The sequence below is a fragment of the Lepidochelys kempii genome, chromosome 8, assembly GCF_965140285.1.
Source record: "Lepidochelys kempii isolate rLepKem1 chromosome 8, rLepKem1.hap1, whole genome shotgun sequence".
NCBI lineage: Eukaryota > Metazoa > Chordata > Testudines > Cheloniidae > Lepidochelys > Lepidochelys kempii.
Window position 1 is genome coordinate 41,948,881 of NC_136387.1, and position 13,110 is coordinate 41,961,990.

The 13,110-nt window shown below is 48.3% G+C and overlaps 1 protein-coding gene across 1 annotated transcript in view; it reads right to left on the minus strand.

Moving 5' to 3' along the window:
* The window catches only part of DDR2 (discoidin domain receptor tyrosine kinase 2), a 144,036-nt gene that overhangs the window by 15,424 nt on the left and 115,502 nt on the right, over positions 1 to 13,110 (minus strand). The window contains exons 14-16 of the mRNA XM_073356221.2: positions 9,014 to 9,205; positions 7,830 to 8,064; positions 347 to 496 (exon numbers count right to left, since the gene is read on the minus strand). Of these exons, the coding sequence (XP_073212322.1) occupies positions 347 to 496; positions 7,830 to 8,064; positions 9,014 to 9,205 (577 nt within the window). The remainder of the gene's footprint in view (positions 1 to 346; positions 497 to 7,829; positions 8,065 to 9,013; positions 9,206 to 13,110) is intronic.

Here is a 13,110-nt window from a genome sequence, read left to right on the forward strand (position 1 = left end):
TTCCTCTACGTTTCTGGACATTCTCAAAGAACCTAGGCAAAGAGAGGGCTCTGCAGGAACCTGCACTGGACATTTCCAAACTCTCCTTTTTCATCTTTAAAGTGAGACCGACCTTAACGCTGAATTTTCAGCCTCTCTAACATTGTATTTCTGTTTACATTGGAAATTGAAAGTTTATGGAGCTCTTTCTTTAAAGGTTTTGATAGAAATTGCACTTTCAAGCTTAATTTATCCTTAACCAAGCTTTTCATGGGCTGATTATGTTGAATAAGTACCTCCCCACCCCACCCTGAATTAATTATTTTCTGTCTCTTCCTTGGATGTACTTTCCCACCGCTTTTCCTACCTGCTGCCCCTGATCCCTGAAGAATTCTCCAGTATTCTCAATGACCTGTTCATCTGACAGCTGGGAATATGGCTGCTCTCGGCAAAAAGTGAAGGTCTCCCATAGTGTCACCCCAAAAGCCCAGACATCACTGGCTGTAGTGAATTTGCCCTATGGGAGAAAACAGAGATAGGAAGCTCAGGATTACAGATGCGTATGCACACACTCTCTCTCCCTCCCCACCCCCACAGCCAATCCTTCTTCCCTCATCTCAGCAAAAACATTCAGATGGCAACAACAGAAACCACTGGAGGCACCAAGATATGTTTCCTGATCTTGTTCACATTCATATTTATTCATGATCTGTGTCTTGCTGTCTGGTGTAGCCACAGGCACCGACTTTCCAAAGTGCTGGGGAGTGCTCGATCCCCCGGCTCTGCCCCAGGCCCTTCCCCCTCTCCACCCCTTCCCCGCAAGGCCCCACCCTTGCCCCACCTCTTCCCCCACCTCTTCCCACCCAGTTCCGCCCCCTCCCCAAGCATGTTACATCCTCATTTCTCCCCCCGCCCTCCCAGCCTCCTGAACACCACAAAACAGCTGTTTGCAGTGGGGAGGCGGCATAGCAGGGGGTGGGGGGAAGGCGCTGATCCACAGGGCCTGCTGGCAGGTGGAAGGTGCTGGCAGGGGGAAGCTAATGGGGGGCTGCCGGTAGGTGCTCAGCAACCACCATATTTTTCCCCATTGGTGCTCCAACCCTGGAGCACCCATGGAGTTGGTGCCTATGGGCATAGCTCACAGCTGAGAGTGCTGATCTCAAGGCAGACCCCTGAACTGGTGGTTTGTTCCATAATTAGATTTCACCAAGCCAGTAACAAATGTGAACTCCCGGATCACTATCCTAGTCTTACCATGGAATCACAGACAGTCCCCTTAGACTATCCTGTCTATCTTGCCACCCAAACTGAATTTGTGATAAAAGGTCACAAACTTAAAATCCCACCACATCAGGTTTCTCCCAATCCCAAGAGGCCAGTCACTTACCCCAGATCAATTGGTACCCTGGATTTTACACCAAAGACAATGTTGGCAGTCTATTATATAGTAAACTAATTATAGGTTTATTAGCCAAGAAAAGGAAATGAGAGCTGAGAGGTTAAAGCAGGTAAAATATAATAACAGATGAGTCACAGTTTGTAATTCCAAATGGTAACAGAGATATAGTAATCTGCCAATTTCCCAAAAATTTCTCAGGGCTACCCAGAATAACTCTGGGGATCTCTGTCTTCTCGTTCAGTTATTCTGCCCTGTTAAAATCCAAACTATCCAGAGATAAAAGGATCTTTCTTTGAATCCATATTTATAGTTTCTTCACACCAGAAAGCAAGATCATAGAATCATACGACTGGAAGGAACCTTGAGAGGTCATCTAGTCCAGTCTCCTGCCCTCATGGCATGACTCAGTATTATCTAAACGATTCCTGACAGGTGTTTGTCTAACCTGCTCTTAAAAATCTCCAATGATGGAGACTCTACAACCTCCCTAAGCAAATTATTCCAGTGCTTAACCACCCTGACAGTTAGGAAGTTTTTCCTAATATCCAACCTAAACCACTGTTGCTCCAATTTAAGCCCATTGCTTCTTGTCCTATTCTCAGAGGTTAAGAAAAACAGTTTTTCTCCCTCCTCCTTGTAACAACCTTTTACGTACTTGAAAATTGTTAACATGTCCCCTCTCAGTCTTCTCTTTTCCAGACTAAACAAACCCAATTTTTTCAGTCATCCCTCATAGGCCATGTTGTCTAGATCTTTAATCATTTTTGTCGCTCTTCTCTGGACTCTCTCCAGTTTGTCCATATCTTTCCTGAAATGTGGCTACCAGAGCCGGACACAATACTTCAGTTGAGGCCTAATCAGCGCAGAGTAGAGTGGAAGAATTACTTCTTGTGTCTTGCTTGCAAGATGACAGCATCTCTACCCATGTGGGCTTTTCCTCTGATGAGGATGAGTGAAAAATGACTTAGCTTTTTGACCTCCAACCATCATGCATAATTTGCTTTGAAATTAGCATTTTCTGTTAAAGTCCTTAAATCCTTCATTAGCATTTCACAAGATTTCTTGGGTGGGTTATTTATTCTCAGGATATATACCATGTAAATGTTTGCTTTTACATTATAACAGGAACAGATAAGTGCAAATGATACACGGAACATTCCACTAGTTTTCATTAAGTTTAAAATCTGAGGACACATTTAACACTTTGATCTACTAACACACAAGTGAACTGGCCTGGGGTTCTGACCTGAGCTGACACCTGGCTTGCCAGCATCACAATCTGCATGTGGAACTCCTATTTGCAGAGGGAGAGAGAGCTTAGAGCACCTGTCTGACAGAATTATATTTTTCTCCAACTCTCAGCTCTTCCATCCCTCTCCCTCTTTTCACAGATTTTTGGGCAAGGAGGGCCCATCATGACCCAACTCATCTGAGCTTCTGCATAGCACAGGTGAGAGATCCTTGCCTGGAGTTCCATAGCCTGTGACTGAGCTACAGCAGATCTTTTGGAATGAGACCCATTTACAACAGCCCTAGGTGAGCTGCTCCAGTGGTCAATCACCCTGAGCATTAGAAATCACACCTTGTTTTGCTCCATGTCACATGAACTGGGCATCTCTCTCCTGGTCCAGAGGTTTCAGCTCTCTAGGGCTGGTGACATTAAATTGCTCAGGGAGGGCTCATGCCTTGTGAACCCACTCCCACCAGCAACTCATCAGAGCTAGGGTCTGGCGAGCTTCAGGACACGTGTTTCGCCAGGCTTTCATTAACCTTTACAATGGGGAGTGCGCGGGAACTAGAAGGTGAGTCTGCTACAGTCTCTTGAATTGTACTCGTGTTGGCAAAGGGAGCCTTATGCACAAGTCTTAATAGATAGTAGTAGGGTCTTTGATGGGCTGGCTGGCCTACTGGTTAGCATCCATTCAGTCATAGGGTAGTGATAGGGGAGCTCAGACCCACCCACTCCACTGGTCTCTGACCCAGGGCCCTAGGAGGGTCAGCTGCATTGACCCGGGAGGTGGGAGGGGGGCGCAAGTTACCCTCCCTGGGGCCACTTTCTGCCACTGCTCCCTTTGCTTCTGATCCTGGGTAAGGAAAAATAAAAAAGGAAGCTGAACTGTCAGCCCCAGCCGGGCTCAGCACACAGTCCTGTTATTTCGGGGAGGCGTCTCCAGTCCTTTTTGGCAGGCGCCAGCAGGGTAGGTCAGTACTCCTTCCCAGCTGGGCTGTCTCCAGTTGGAGGGGTGGAGCTAGCCAGGCCCAGCACTGTCCTTTATCCTCTTTCGTGCCCGTCTGGGATTTGTATACCCATCACACAGATAAACACAAGCACTGAATGAGAAATGCCAGGATCTGCCTGTCAGCCTGTGATAAATGAAGTGGGGGGTGGGGGGAAGCTCCCTTTGATGGACATCCAGGCAGCCTGTTAGCTGTAAAATCCCTCTTGGTAGCTGTTCTCTGCTTGCTTTACGTGTAAAGCATTAGGGGGAGAGAGATAGCTCAGTGGTTTGAGCATTAGCCTACTAAACCCAGGATTATGAGTTCAATCCTTGAGGGGGCCATTTAAGGATCTGGGGCAAAAACTGGGGATTGGTCCTGCTTTGAGCAGAGGGCTGGACTAGATGACCTCCTGAGGTCCCTTCCAACCCTGATATTCTATGAACAAGCCCACAGGTAAAAGAAAAGGAGTGGGCACCCGACTAAAAGAACCAATGGGAAGGCTAGAACTTTTAAATTTGGGAAAGAAACTTTCCCTTTGTCTGTTGTTCTCTGGGCTGCAGGGACACGGAGCAGCAATGCTATAAGCAGAAATGAGGTGTAAGGTTTGAACCAGGTATGAAAAAGTATCTTACATACCTAGAAGAAATAATTTGGGATAGGGAATGTTTAGACGCATGCTGTCAGGTTTATTTCTTATTTTGGCTTGTGAATCTCCTCTGTGCTAACTCCAGATGCTTTTGTTTGCTTGTAACCTTTAAGCTGAATCCCCATTCTGTCACTCTGAGTACAGGAAGTGGGGGCCCGCAAGGATTTTAAAAATTAATACTTGCCACTCCAGGCTTGTATTAAACTCCCAAGGTTACAGCGTCTCTCTGACCTTGGCTTGGTAAACACTGCCACCACCCAAATGCAAAAAAAAAAAATCCCAAACCTTTGAACCCAGGAAGGAGCACTTGGGAATTCCTCCTTGTGTGGTACCCTTTCATCCCCTCTCTTGGGAAGAACGGAGAAAGAAAACAAAGGAAATTAGCTGTCCCTATCCGCTAATCAAACAACATACATAAACCTCATAGGACTCCAAAAAGGTAAATTTTATTAAAAACAAAAAGGAAAACAATACATCTGGAATTTAGGCTTTTTGCTAGATCTTAAAAGAAACAATTACAAAAATTAAGCACCCAAAATAGCTTTCTTGGGGGTTCAGCTTAAAGGTTACAAGCAAACAAAAGCATCTGGGGTTAGCACAGAGGAGATCCACAAGCCAAAATAAGAAATAAACCTGACAGTGTTTAACTAAACATTCCCTATCCCAAATTATTTCTTCTAGGTATGTAAGATACTTTTTCATACCTCATTCAAACCTTACACAGCATTTCTGCTTATAGCATTGCTGCTCTGTGTCCCTGCAGTCCAGAGAACAACAGACAAAGGGAAAGTTTCTTTCCCAAATTTAAAAGTTCTAGCCTTCCCATTGGCTCTTTTGGTCAGGTGCCCACTCCTTTTCTTTTACCTGTGGGCTTGTTAACCCTTTACAGGTAAAGCAAGCAGAGAACAGCTACCAAAAGGGATTTTACAACTAACTGGCTGGCTCGGTGTCTATCAAAGGGTGTTCCGCCCCCCACACACTTCATTTATTACACAGGCTGAGGGGAGATTTGGATCACTTGGGCATGGGCAGCTAAAGCTTCAGGTCTGGTTGTCTGACAAAAGCGTATGGTGGCTGCCCACTTTTCAGGCTGTGCTTTTGCAATAAATACCATTGCTGCTGTTACGGTCTGCTGGGGTCAGTCTGCTCTCTCTGGTCTGGACTGGAGCACCCCAGGTCCCATTGCTGTTCTCTTGTTCAGAACACATGTCCATCTGGACTCACATGTTTACTTTTGTCCTGTTTTTATGTAAATTATAGAGCTGCTGCTGCCTCCACTCTGAGACCGTGAGTCAGAACTGAGACTTTATTTAAAATTCAAGTACCAATTTTAATCCCTTGATCCAACCCCTGATAACATCCATCTGCTTGAGATCCAGACCTGACATACAAACTACACACACCCTCCCACTAGTGCTGTGTTCTGCTGCTGCTAAGTGCTCAGTGCAGCTCTGTCCACAAGTGGGTTTGTTCCTTGTCCTCCACCAGGCAAACAGAGAATAGATGGATGGGGCTGAAAAACATCTAGGCTTGGGCCATTCATGTGTGTCTGCCTGGAGTGGGCTTTACTGCAGATGTGGGGGGGGGGGAAGGGGGGTTAGGATTAAGTACACTGGTGGGGTGGAGGGAAGAAACATTCTCCCAAAAACAGAGCCACAAAACTGACAGGATAGTTCTACCCTGAGCAAGCGGCCTAGTGGCTGGAACTTTGTTATGCATGCCTAGGTCCTGTCATTGAGGGAGGCATAGCTCAGTGGTTTGAGCATTGGCCTGCTAAACCCAGGGTTGTGAGTTCAATCCTTGAGGGGGCCATTTAGGGATGTGGGGCAAAAATTGGGGATTGGTCCTGCTTTGAGCAGGGGGTTGGACTAGATGACCTCCTGAGGTCCCTTCCAACCCTGATATTCTATGATTTGTTGTTTGTGGATGGCAGTGATGTCCCTTTTCACCCTCTGTGGCTAGTCAGAGTTCATCATTTTCTATGATGCACTTTTGTTTATTTACAAGGAATGTACAAAGTCCTGCTTCTCTGAGCACAGGAGTCAAGACTAAGAGGAGCAGTTTCTCAGCTTACAGCCCCAAGCCTCTTTAGCTAGCAGACCCAAAAGCTCCCTTGCTAGCTTTTTGCAGGTCAAATTGGGCTCACCAGCTATTGCTTGGATTTCTTGTTTTTTGCCTGTGCCTGCCTCTCTCTTTGTCCTTATTTGTTCTCAGTTTCTGTGTGTTCTGCCTTCCCTCCCACACCCAAAACAATACTTTGCAAAAGCCTCTACCCACCAGTCCAAACTCCTGTGGGGGTTCACAATCCCCTGCTGCCTTGGGGAGTGGGGCTTCTGATTAGCTCATCCTGACAGTTCTGGTAACTGCAGGCTGTGGTAACACCCCAGCTCAGAGGGGTTTGTAATCAAAGCAGTCACTGGTCCCTCTCAACATAACGCTATTGAAGTGCAGCCAATTGACCCAGGGCATTCTCCTTTTCCTCCTCACTCAGTGCCCGTATAAAGATGTCCATTTCTATGTGACACCTCCCACCCCCACCCATCAGACAGTCCCTTTCTCTCACGAGGTTGCAATATGGAGACAAAGCCATGCAAATGCAGACTGCTGTCACCCAGTAAACCTGCTGTCCACGGGCTAAACTCTCAGCAGCATTGGACACACACTCAGTGCAGCACAACTGTGTGTGGAAGGCAAATGGGACTTTATCCCAAGTTGGTGCATGTTAGAATAGCTCTTAATGAGGGGCTAATCTCCTAGGGGCCAAGAGACCAGTGAGAATGGACAGAGTGCAGTGCACTCCAGATCCCCTTCCCCCAGCACTCTCATACCTCCAACAGGCTATGGCTGGTGTAGATGCCTATTATCTTCCATTGCTTCTGGGTGACTAGAGAGGAGATCTGATTGGCTCCACATAAAATAGTCTCCACGCTTCCCAGGTAGCTGTCAGAGAGCCAAGGAGCGGGAGGGCTGGGATTAAGTGGGAGGTGACCTCAAGTAACCGAGCTCACTTGGCAAGGTCCTTGCTACAGGCAAAATGCTCCGCAGTAGGCAACTAGCTGCAGCATTCGCATGGCAGCCCAAACAGTTAAAGTACCATCGAACTGCTGTAATTATCAAGCTAGGCCTTTAGCTGCACCCACTTATTGACAATACAAATCTACAGAAAAGCAGCCCCACTCTCATTCAGATCTAAGCAACACACCAAGAGAAGATACTGAACATCTCTCACACAGGGACCCAGACGTGCTTCAGTCCTTCTGTAAAGAAACACTAGGCTCATGGGATAGGCCCAGCCACAACTCCATCTTCCCCTTTTCTGCCCCCCACTGCAGTGCCTCCCCATGCCGGGACTGTCACTAGATTACAGATGTCACTAGATTACAGCAGCAATGGAGCGAATGCCCTGGACAACGCATGTAAACACAGAGCCCCCAATTCCATCCTGCCCCTTGATCAATCAGGAGATGGCTGCAGGCAGGGAGCACTGAAACTCTTTCCCCGTGATCACCCAGTGCTACGGGAAGGGGCCAGCTCCCCACAATCTCTCTCACTGGTTCCCCTGGCAGTTGCAAAGTCTCCACTTACTAATAAAATACTTTCCCAGGACATCCAGCGAATAGGAAGCACGGCCCGCCCCTGGATTCGGTAGTAGTCTCCACTGTACAGGTTCCTGCTCATGCCGAAGTCTGCTATCTTGATGGTGTAGTTCTTACCCACCAAGCAGTTGCGTGTGGCCAGGTCCCGATGCACAAAATTCAGAGAGGACAGGTACTTCATGCCAGAGGCAATTTGAGTGGCCATGAACTTCAGGTCAGTGTAGCTGCGGAGACAGGGAAGGCCAAAGGAGGGGTGAGGCTGCTGAGCTGGCCTTGAGCCACCTGGGTGTGATGTCACCTAACCAGGAGCAGTTGGACCTCATCCTCGGCAACTCAGAGAAGCCTACCCTTGTAAGATGCAAACCCTGAGGCAACAACCTGGACACCAACAGCCTACAGCAGAAGCTCCCATGGTTACTGATGGATGTATCATGGAGTGCAGACCCTGGCTAGATACTGCTGAAAGGGCCAGTCAGGGAAGGAGTGCTCCTATAGTACGTCACTGGCATGGCAGTAAGAAACGAACATGGCATGGATGGCAGAGTGGCCTGGCCAGATTCCTACAGAGCAGCAGCTCCTGCTTGTCCAAGCCCAGCTACCCAAAGGTTTGGCACATCCCCAAAACAGGGCAACAGCACAGAATGCTGGAGACGCCAGGAGGAGCCCAAGAAATGACAATGAAATAGGCATTTCCTCCTGCTTGTGCTTTCACCACCTCTACCTGGTCACACTCGCTCTCCCTACCCCCACCCAGCCGCCCCCCACTCTGCCTCATCCCCATACAGTCCCCCTGCTCTCCTTACCTCCACCCAGACCCTCCTCTCACTGCCCCTGTCTGGTCACACCTGCTCTCATCACCCCACTCAGTCACACCTGCCTCACTTTCCTCACACCCAACCACACCCACTTTGCCCCCACACCTATCTAGCAACACCATTACTCCTCACCAAGTTGCATCCGTTCTCACAACCCCACTCCCACCCAGCCACATCTGCTCTCGTGTCCCCTCCCCCACCCATCACACCTGCTCTCCCTGCCCCTACCCAGTCATATCCTCCCCTTTCTGCATCCTCCATGAAGTCCCATATGCTCTTGGCCTTCTGCCCCACCATGCTCTGAGAGTGGTAGAGTCCTGTGTAGCTGAGGAGTCCCATGCAGGAGTGGAAGGGCTACCTGACAATGGGTCCATTGCTGGCAGGGGGGAGCTGGGGCTCGTGGCGGGATAGGAACTGGTTGAGGTCTCCGTTCTCCATGTACTCGGTAATCATACAGAGAGGGTCGTCAGTGATGCACACTGCCAGCAGCCGGATGATATTAGGGTCCTTGAGCCGTGACATGATCTTAATCTCCTTCAGAAAGTCATTCCTTTCAGAAACAAAACCACACAGACACACGTTGGCCCACAGGGACAGGTATATGACACATGTGGGCATACATGGACAACCCCAGAGACACAGACCCACAGGGATAGATGGACAGAGCCAAAACATGCAGGGCACTGGAGTTAATGATACAATGTACAACAGGGGAAAGTACCACAGAGAGCAATTTGCACAGCAAAGTACACTAATACTAGTGACAGACGTTAATGGGAAGATTTTGCTGAGCCTTTGCCACATAGAATCATAGAATATCAGGGTTGGAAGGTGTTAGGGGGCTTATTCCTTCACCCACTTATTTCCCTGGTCCTTCTCGCATGAACGGAGAGCAACAATCCCCGAAGTCCAAAGGTGTTTAATAAATAAAGGTTTCAGAGTAACAGCCGTGTTAGTCTGTATTTGCAAAAAGAAAAGGAGTACTTGTGGCACCTTAGAGACTAACCAATTTATTTGAGCATGAGCTTTCGTGAGCTACAGCTCACTTCATCGGATGCATGCCGTGGAAACTGTAGCAGACTTTATATATACACAGAGAATATGATAAAAATACCTCCTCCCACCCCACTGTCCAGCTGGTAATAGCTGGGAGGAGGTATTTTTACATACATATTCTCTGTGTATATATAAAGTCTGCTACAGTTTCCACGGCATGCATCCGATGAAGTGAGCTGTAGCTCACGAAAGCTCATGCTCAAATAAATTGGTTAGTCTCTAAGGTGCCACAAGTACTCCTTTTCTTTTTAATAAATAAAGGTGTTTAATAAATTCGATGTTTATTGGGGTGAACTTCCAGCAAGCATGATTCTAGTTTCCTTCCTTAGTGTACCCCTTCCCAGCTCTGACACCACAGAGCCTTACACCTGTGTCCCTGTTCCCATTCCTGCCCTTAGCCAAACATGATTCCAATTTCCCCACCCCCATTCTCTGTTCCCATTTCCCCCTTTAGCAGAACATGATTCCAATTTCCCCATTCCCTGTTCCCATTTCCCCTCCCCACACCACCCACTCAGTTTCTGATTGACTGCAGACCATATAGTAAAACTTGAGTTCTGCTTACTATACCTTAACCAATCATTTTCCTGAAATTTAACTAACCAATCCTAACATATTGTAACATGATCCCCAATTTGATTTAATTGGGGATTGGTCCTGCTTTGAGCAGGGGGTTGGACTAGATGACCTCCTGAGGTCCCTTCCAACCCTGATATTCTATGATTCTATGATTATGTAACCAATTATATCCCACCACCTTAATTAGTTTACACCCAGCAAAATTAATTATACAGCAGACAGGAACAATCACAGAACCAGACAGAGATTATACAGACAAACAATAGCAAAGTGGGAACTGTAATGACAAAACAATACAGAAGTGAGGATTTCACATCTCAGCTATTGATAAGTGAGTTCTTGCCAGACAGGATGCTATCAAACTAAGTTTCCTTTTACATTTTCTAGGCACTATCAGGACAGGATTGTATTCCTAACAGCCCAATAGCACCTTATTTCAATATGACTAGTTTGGTATGTGAGGATGTGACCGGTCGCTTCCAAGCTTATGGCTGCCTCTGCTGCTTAGCCAAAGATCTTAGCCTAAGAACAGGGCCTCAAACTGTCACAGTAAGAGAAGGACCTTACACCAGCAGACAGTGATTTTGATTCTTTCTTTTATACCTCTATAACTAGCCAAGTGATAAGAATACACCTAAATTCTTAGAGTACAGGCCTGAATATTTATATCCTAACAGAAGGGACCTCATGAGATCTTCTAGTCTCCCTGCTCAAAGCAGGACCAATCCCCAATTTTTGCCCCAGATCCCTAAATGGCCCCCTCAAGGATTGAACTCACAACCTTGGGTTTAGGAGGCCAATGCGCAAACCACTGAGCTATCTCTCCCTTCAGGGCCTGGCAGGTCCATCTGGAGCAGCAATCGGTGGTGCATACTTAGGGATCTTCCCATGCAAGTTGGTTATTCACAGAATGGCTCAGGTCAGAGGTGGTAACAAATGGCACACAGGCAATTTGCTCTTCCCAGAAACCTCAGCTAAAGCATCATGGTTCTGACACCAAAAGGCAGCTCTCTCAGGCTGGCGTCTCTTGTGGACTATCCTGGAGTCTCACTAACTAGCACTCTGTTCCCTGTTCCTGCCTCAGTCCCTGGGGTTTACACCTGGGAAATCACTTAGGCCTGGCTGCTCCCCTAGGATCACATGGGTTTGGAAGATGACCTGGCCATTACTCCCCAAACCCAACCCCACCCCTTCAGGCAGCTGCTCTGGAACACAAAGGAAGCTCTATACAGTTTGGCTGCCCATTGGACAAAGAAGAGTGCTCTGACCTCCACAGCCCCTCCATGGCTGCCACTGGACAGGTTCTGCATGGGTCCCATCAGTAAGGCTAAGACTGAGTCATGAGTATTTTTGGTAAAAGTCATGGACAGGTCACGGGCAATAAATAAAAATTCATGGCCCGTGATCTGTCCATGACTTTTACCCAAAATACCCATGTCTAAATCTCTACTTCTGGGGCCCTGCTGCTCCAGGGGGCCCCTGATGGGGGCGGGGGGAGTGGCCTGCTCCAGTGCTGGGGGTTGGCAGCCCCCCAGCAGCTGCTCCCAGGGACTGCTCTCTGGATGGCCTCTGGGCGCCCCTGGGGCCACTGCTCCAGCCGCCCCGGGACCACTGCTGCTTGGGCAATCCCCAGGGCACCCCCAGGACCGCTGCTCGGGAGCTTCCCAGAGCCAGCCACATAGGTCACTGTTCCAGCAGTCCCTGGAGCCAGCTGCCCAGGCTGCCCTGAAATCAGCCACACCAACCACTGTGGAAGTCACGGAGGTCCCCAAAAGTCACAGAATCTGTGACTTCTTGGACCTCCATGAAAGAATCGCAGCCGAACTCATCAGTCCCATGAGCCAAGCACTAAGAAGCCAGCCTGATCTCCGGCATATCTCCCAACATTTGCACGGGCTGAAGTGGGACAGGTGCTGCCCCCTGGGGGTTGAGAGCAAGCCTGCCTCCTACTTATCCCACACAATGGTGGCTCCTCTCCTGCAGGGCTTGTTGGGTTCAGCTCCCTATGAAGGACATTGTGAGCTGGTTCCTGGCACACAGGGTCACCATGCCACTCGCTCGTATGTGGCCTGGCCCCTCGATGAGGCGGGGAGCCAAGCCCAGCTAGACCTGTGAGACAGGAGCTGCTTCACCTGGGGCTGGAGGGTCACAGTAGGACAGTCCTGTGAAACCCAGGACTGCTGGGAGGTCTGCTGCAGAGCATTTGGGTACAGCTACGTTGAGAGGTGTAATCCCCAGCTTGGGTAGGTGTATACATGCTAGCTCTGCTCAAGCTCACTCACTAAGAGATAGCTATATGGTCATAGCAGTACAGGCAGTGCTTGAGATAGCCCCTCAAGTGTGATCCCGTCCTCAATCCTAGCCATGTACTCAGGAAGCTAGCTTGAGCTACCATCCATGCTGCCATGGCAACATTGCTACTAACACGCTAGCATGTAGCTGTCTATCTGAGCTAGGAATTTCACCTCCAGCTGCTGTGTATATGTGCCCTGAGAGCCCTCGTGATCCAAAATAACTCATTGCACAACAGAAGTGCCTGGGCCAGCAAACCTGTCTGGGCCCTAGGAACAAAAGGAACAAAGATGGGAAGAAGAGAGGCTAGCCTCACTAAGGAGGCAGAGTTAAGGTTATGTGGGTGTCTTAACTGGGCATTTCGAGACTTCCAAGTGTTTGGGAGCTTTAGAAGTTTCACCTTAACTACAAATTTCCTGGATTTCTATTTTAAAAAGTCTTTTGATTTTATTAACTACAACATTCTTGTGTTTTCCCCTTACTTGCTGATCCATGTTCTCAACCCTAAGTTCAGCTTCACAGCGTTTT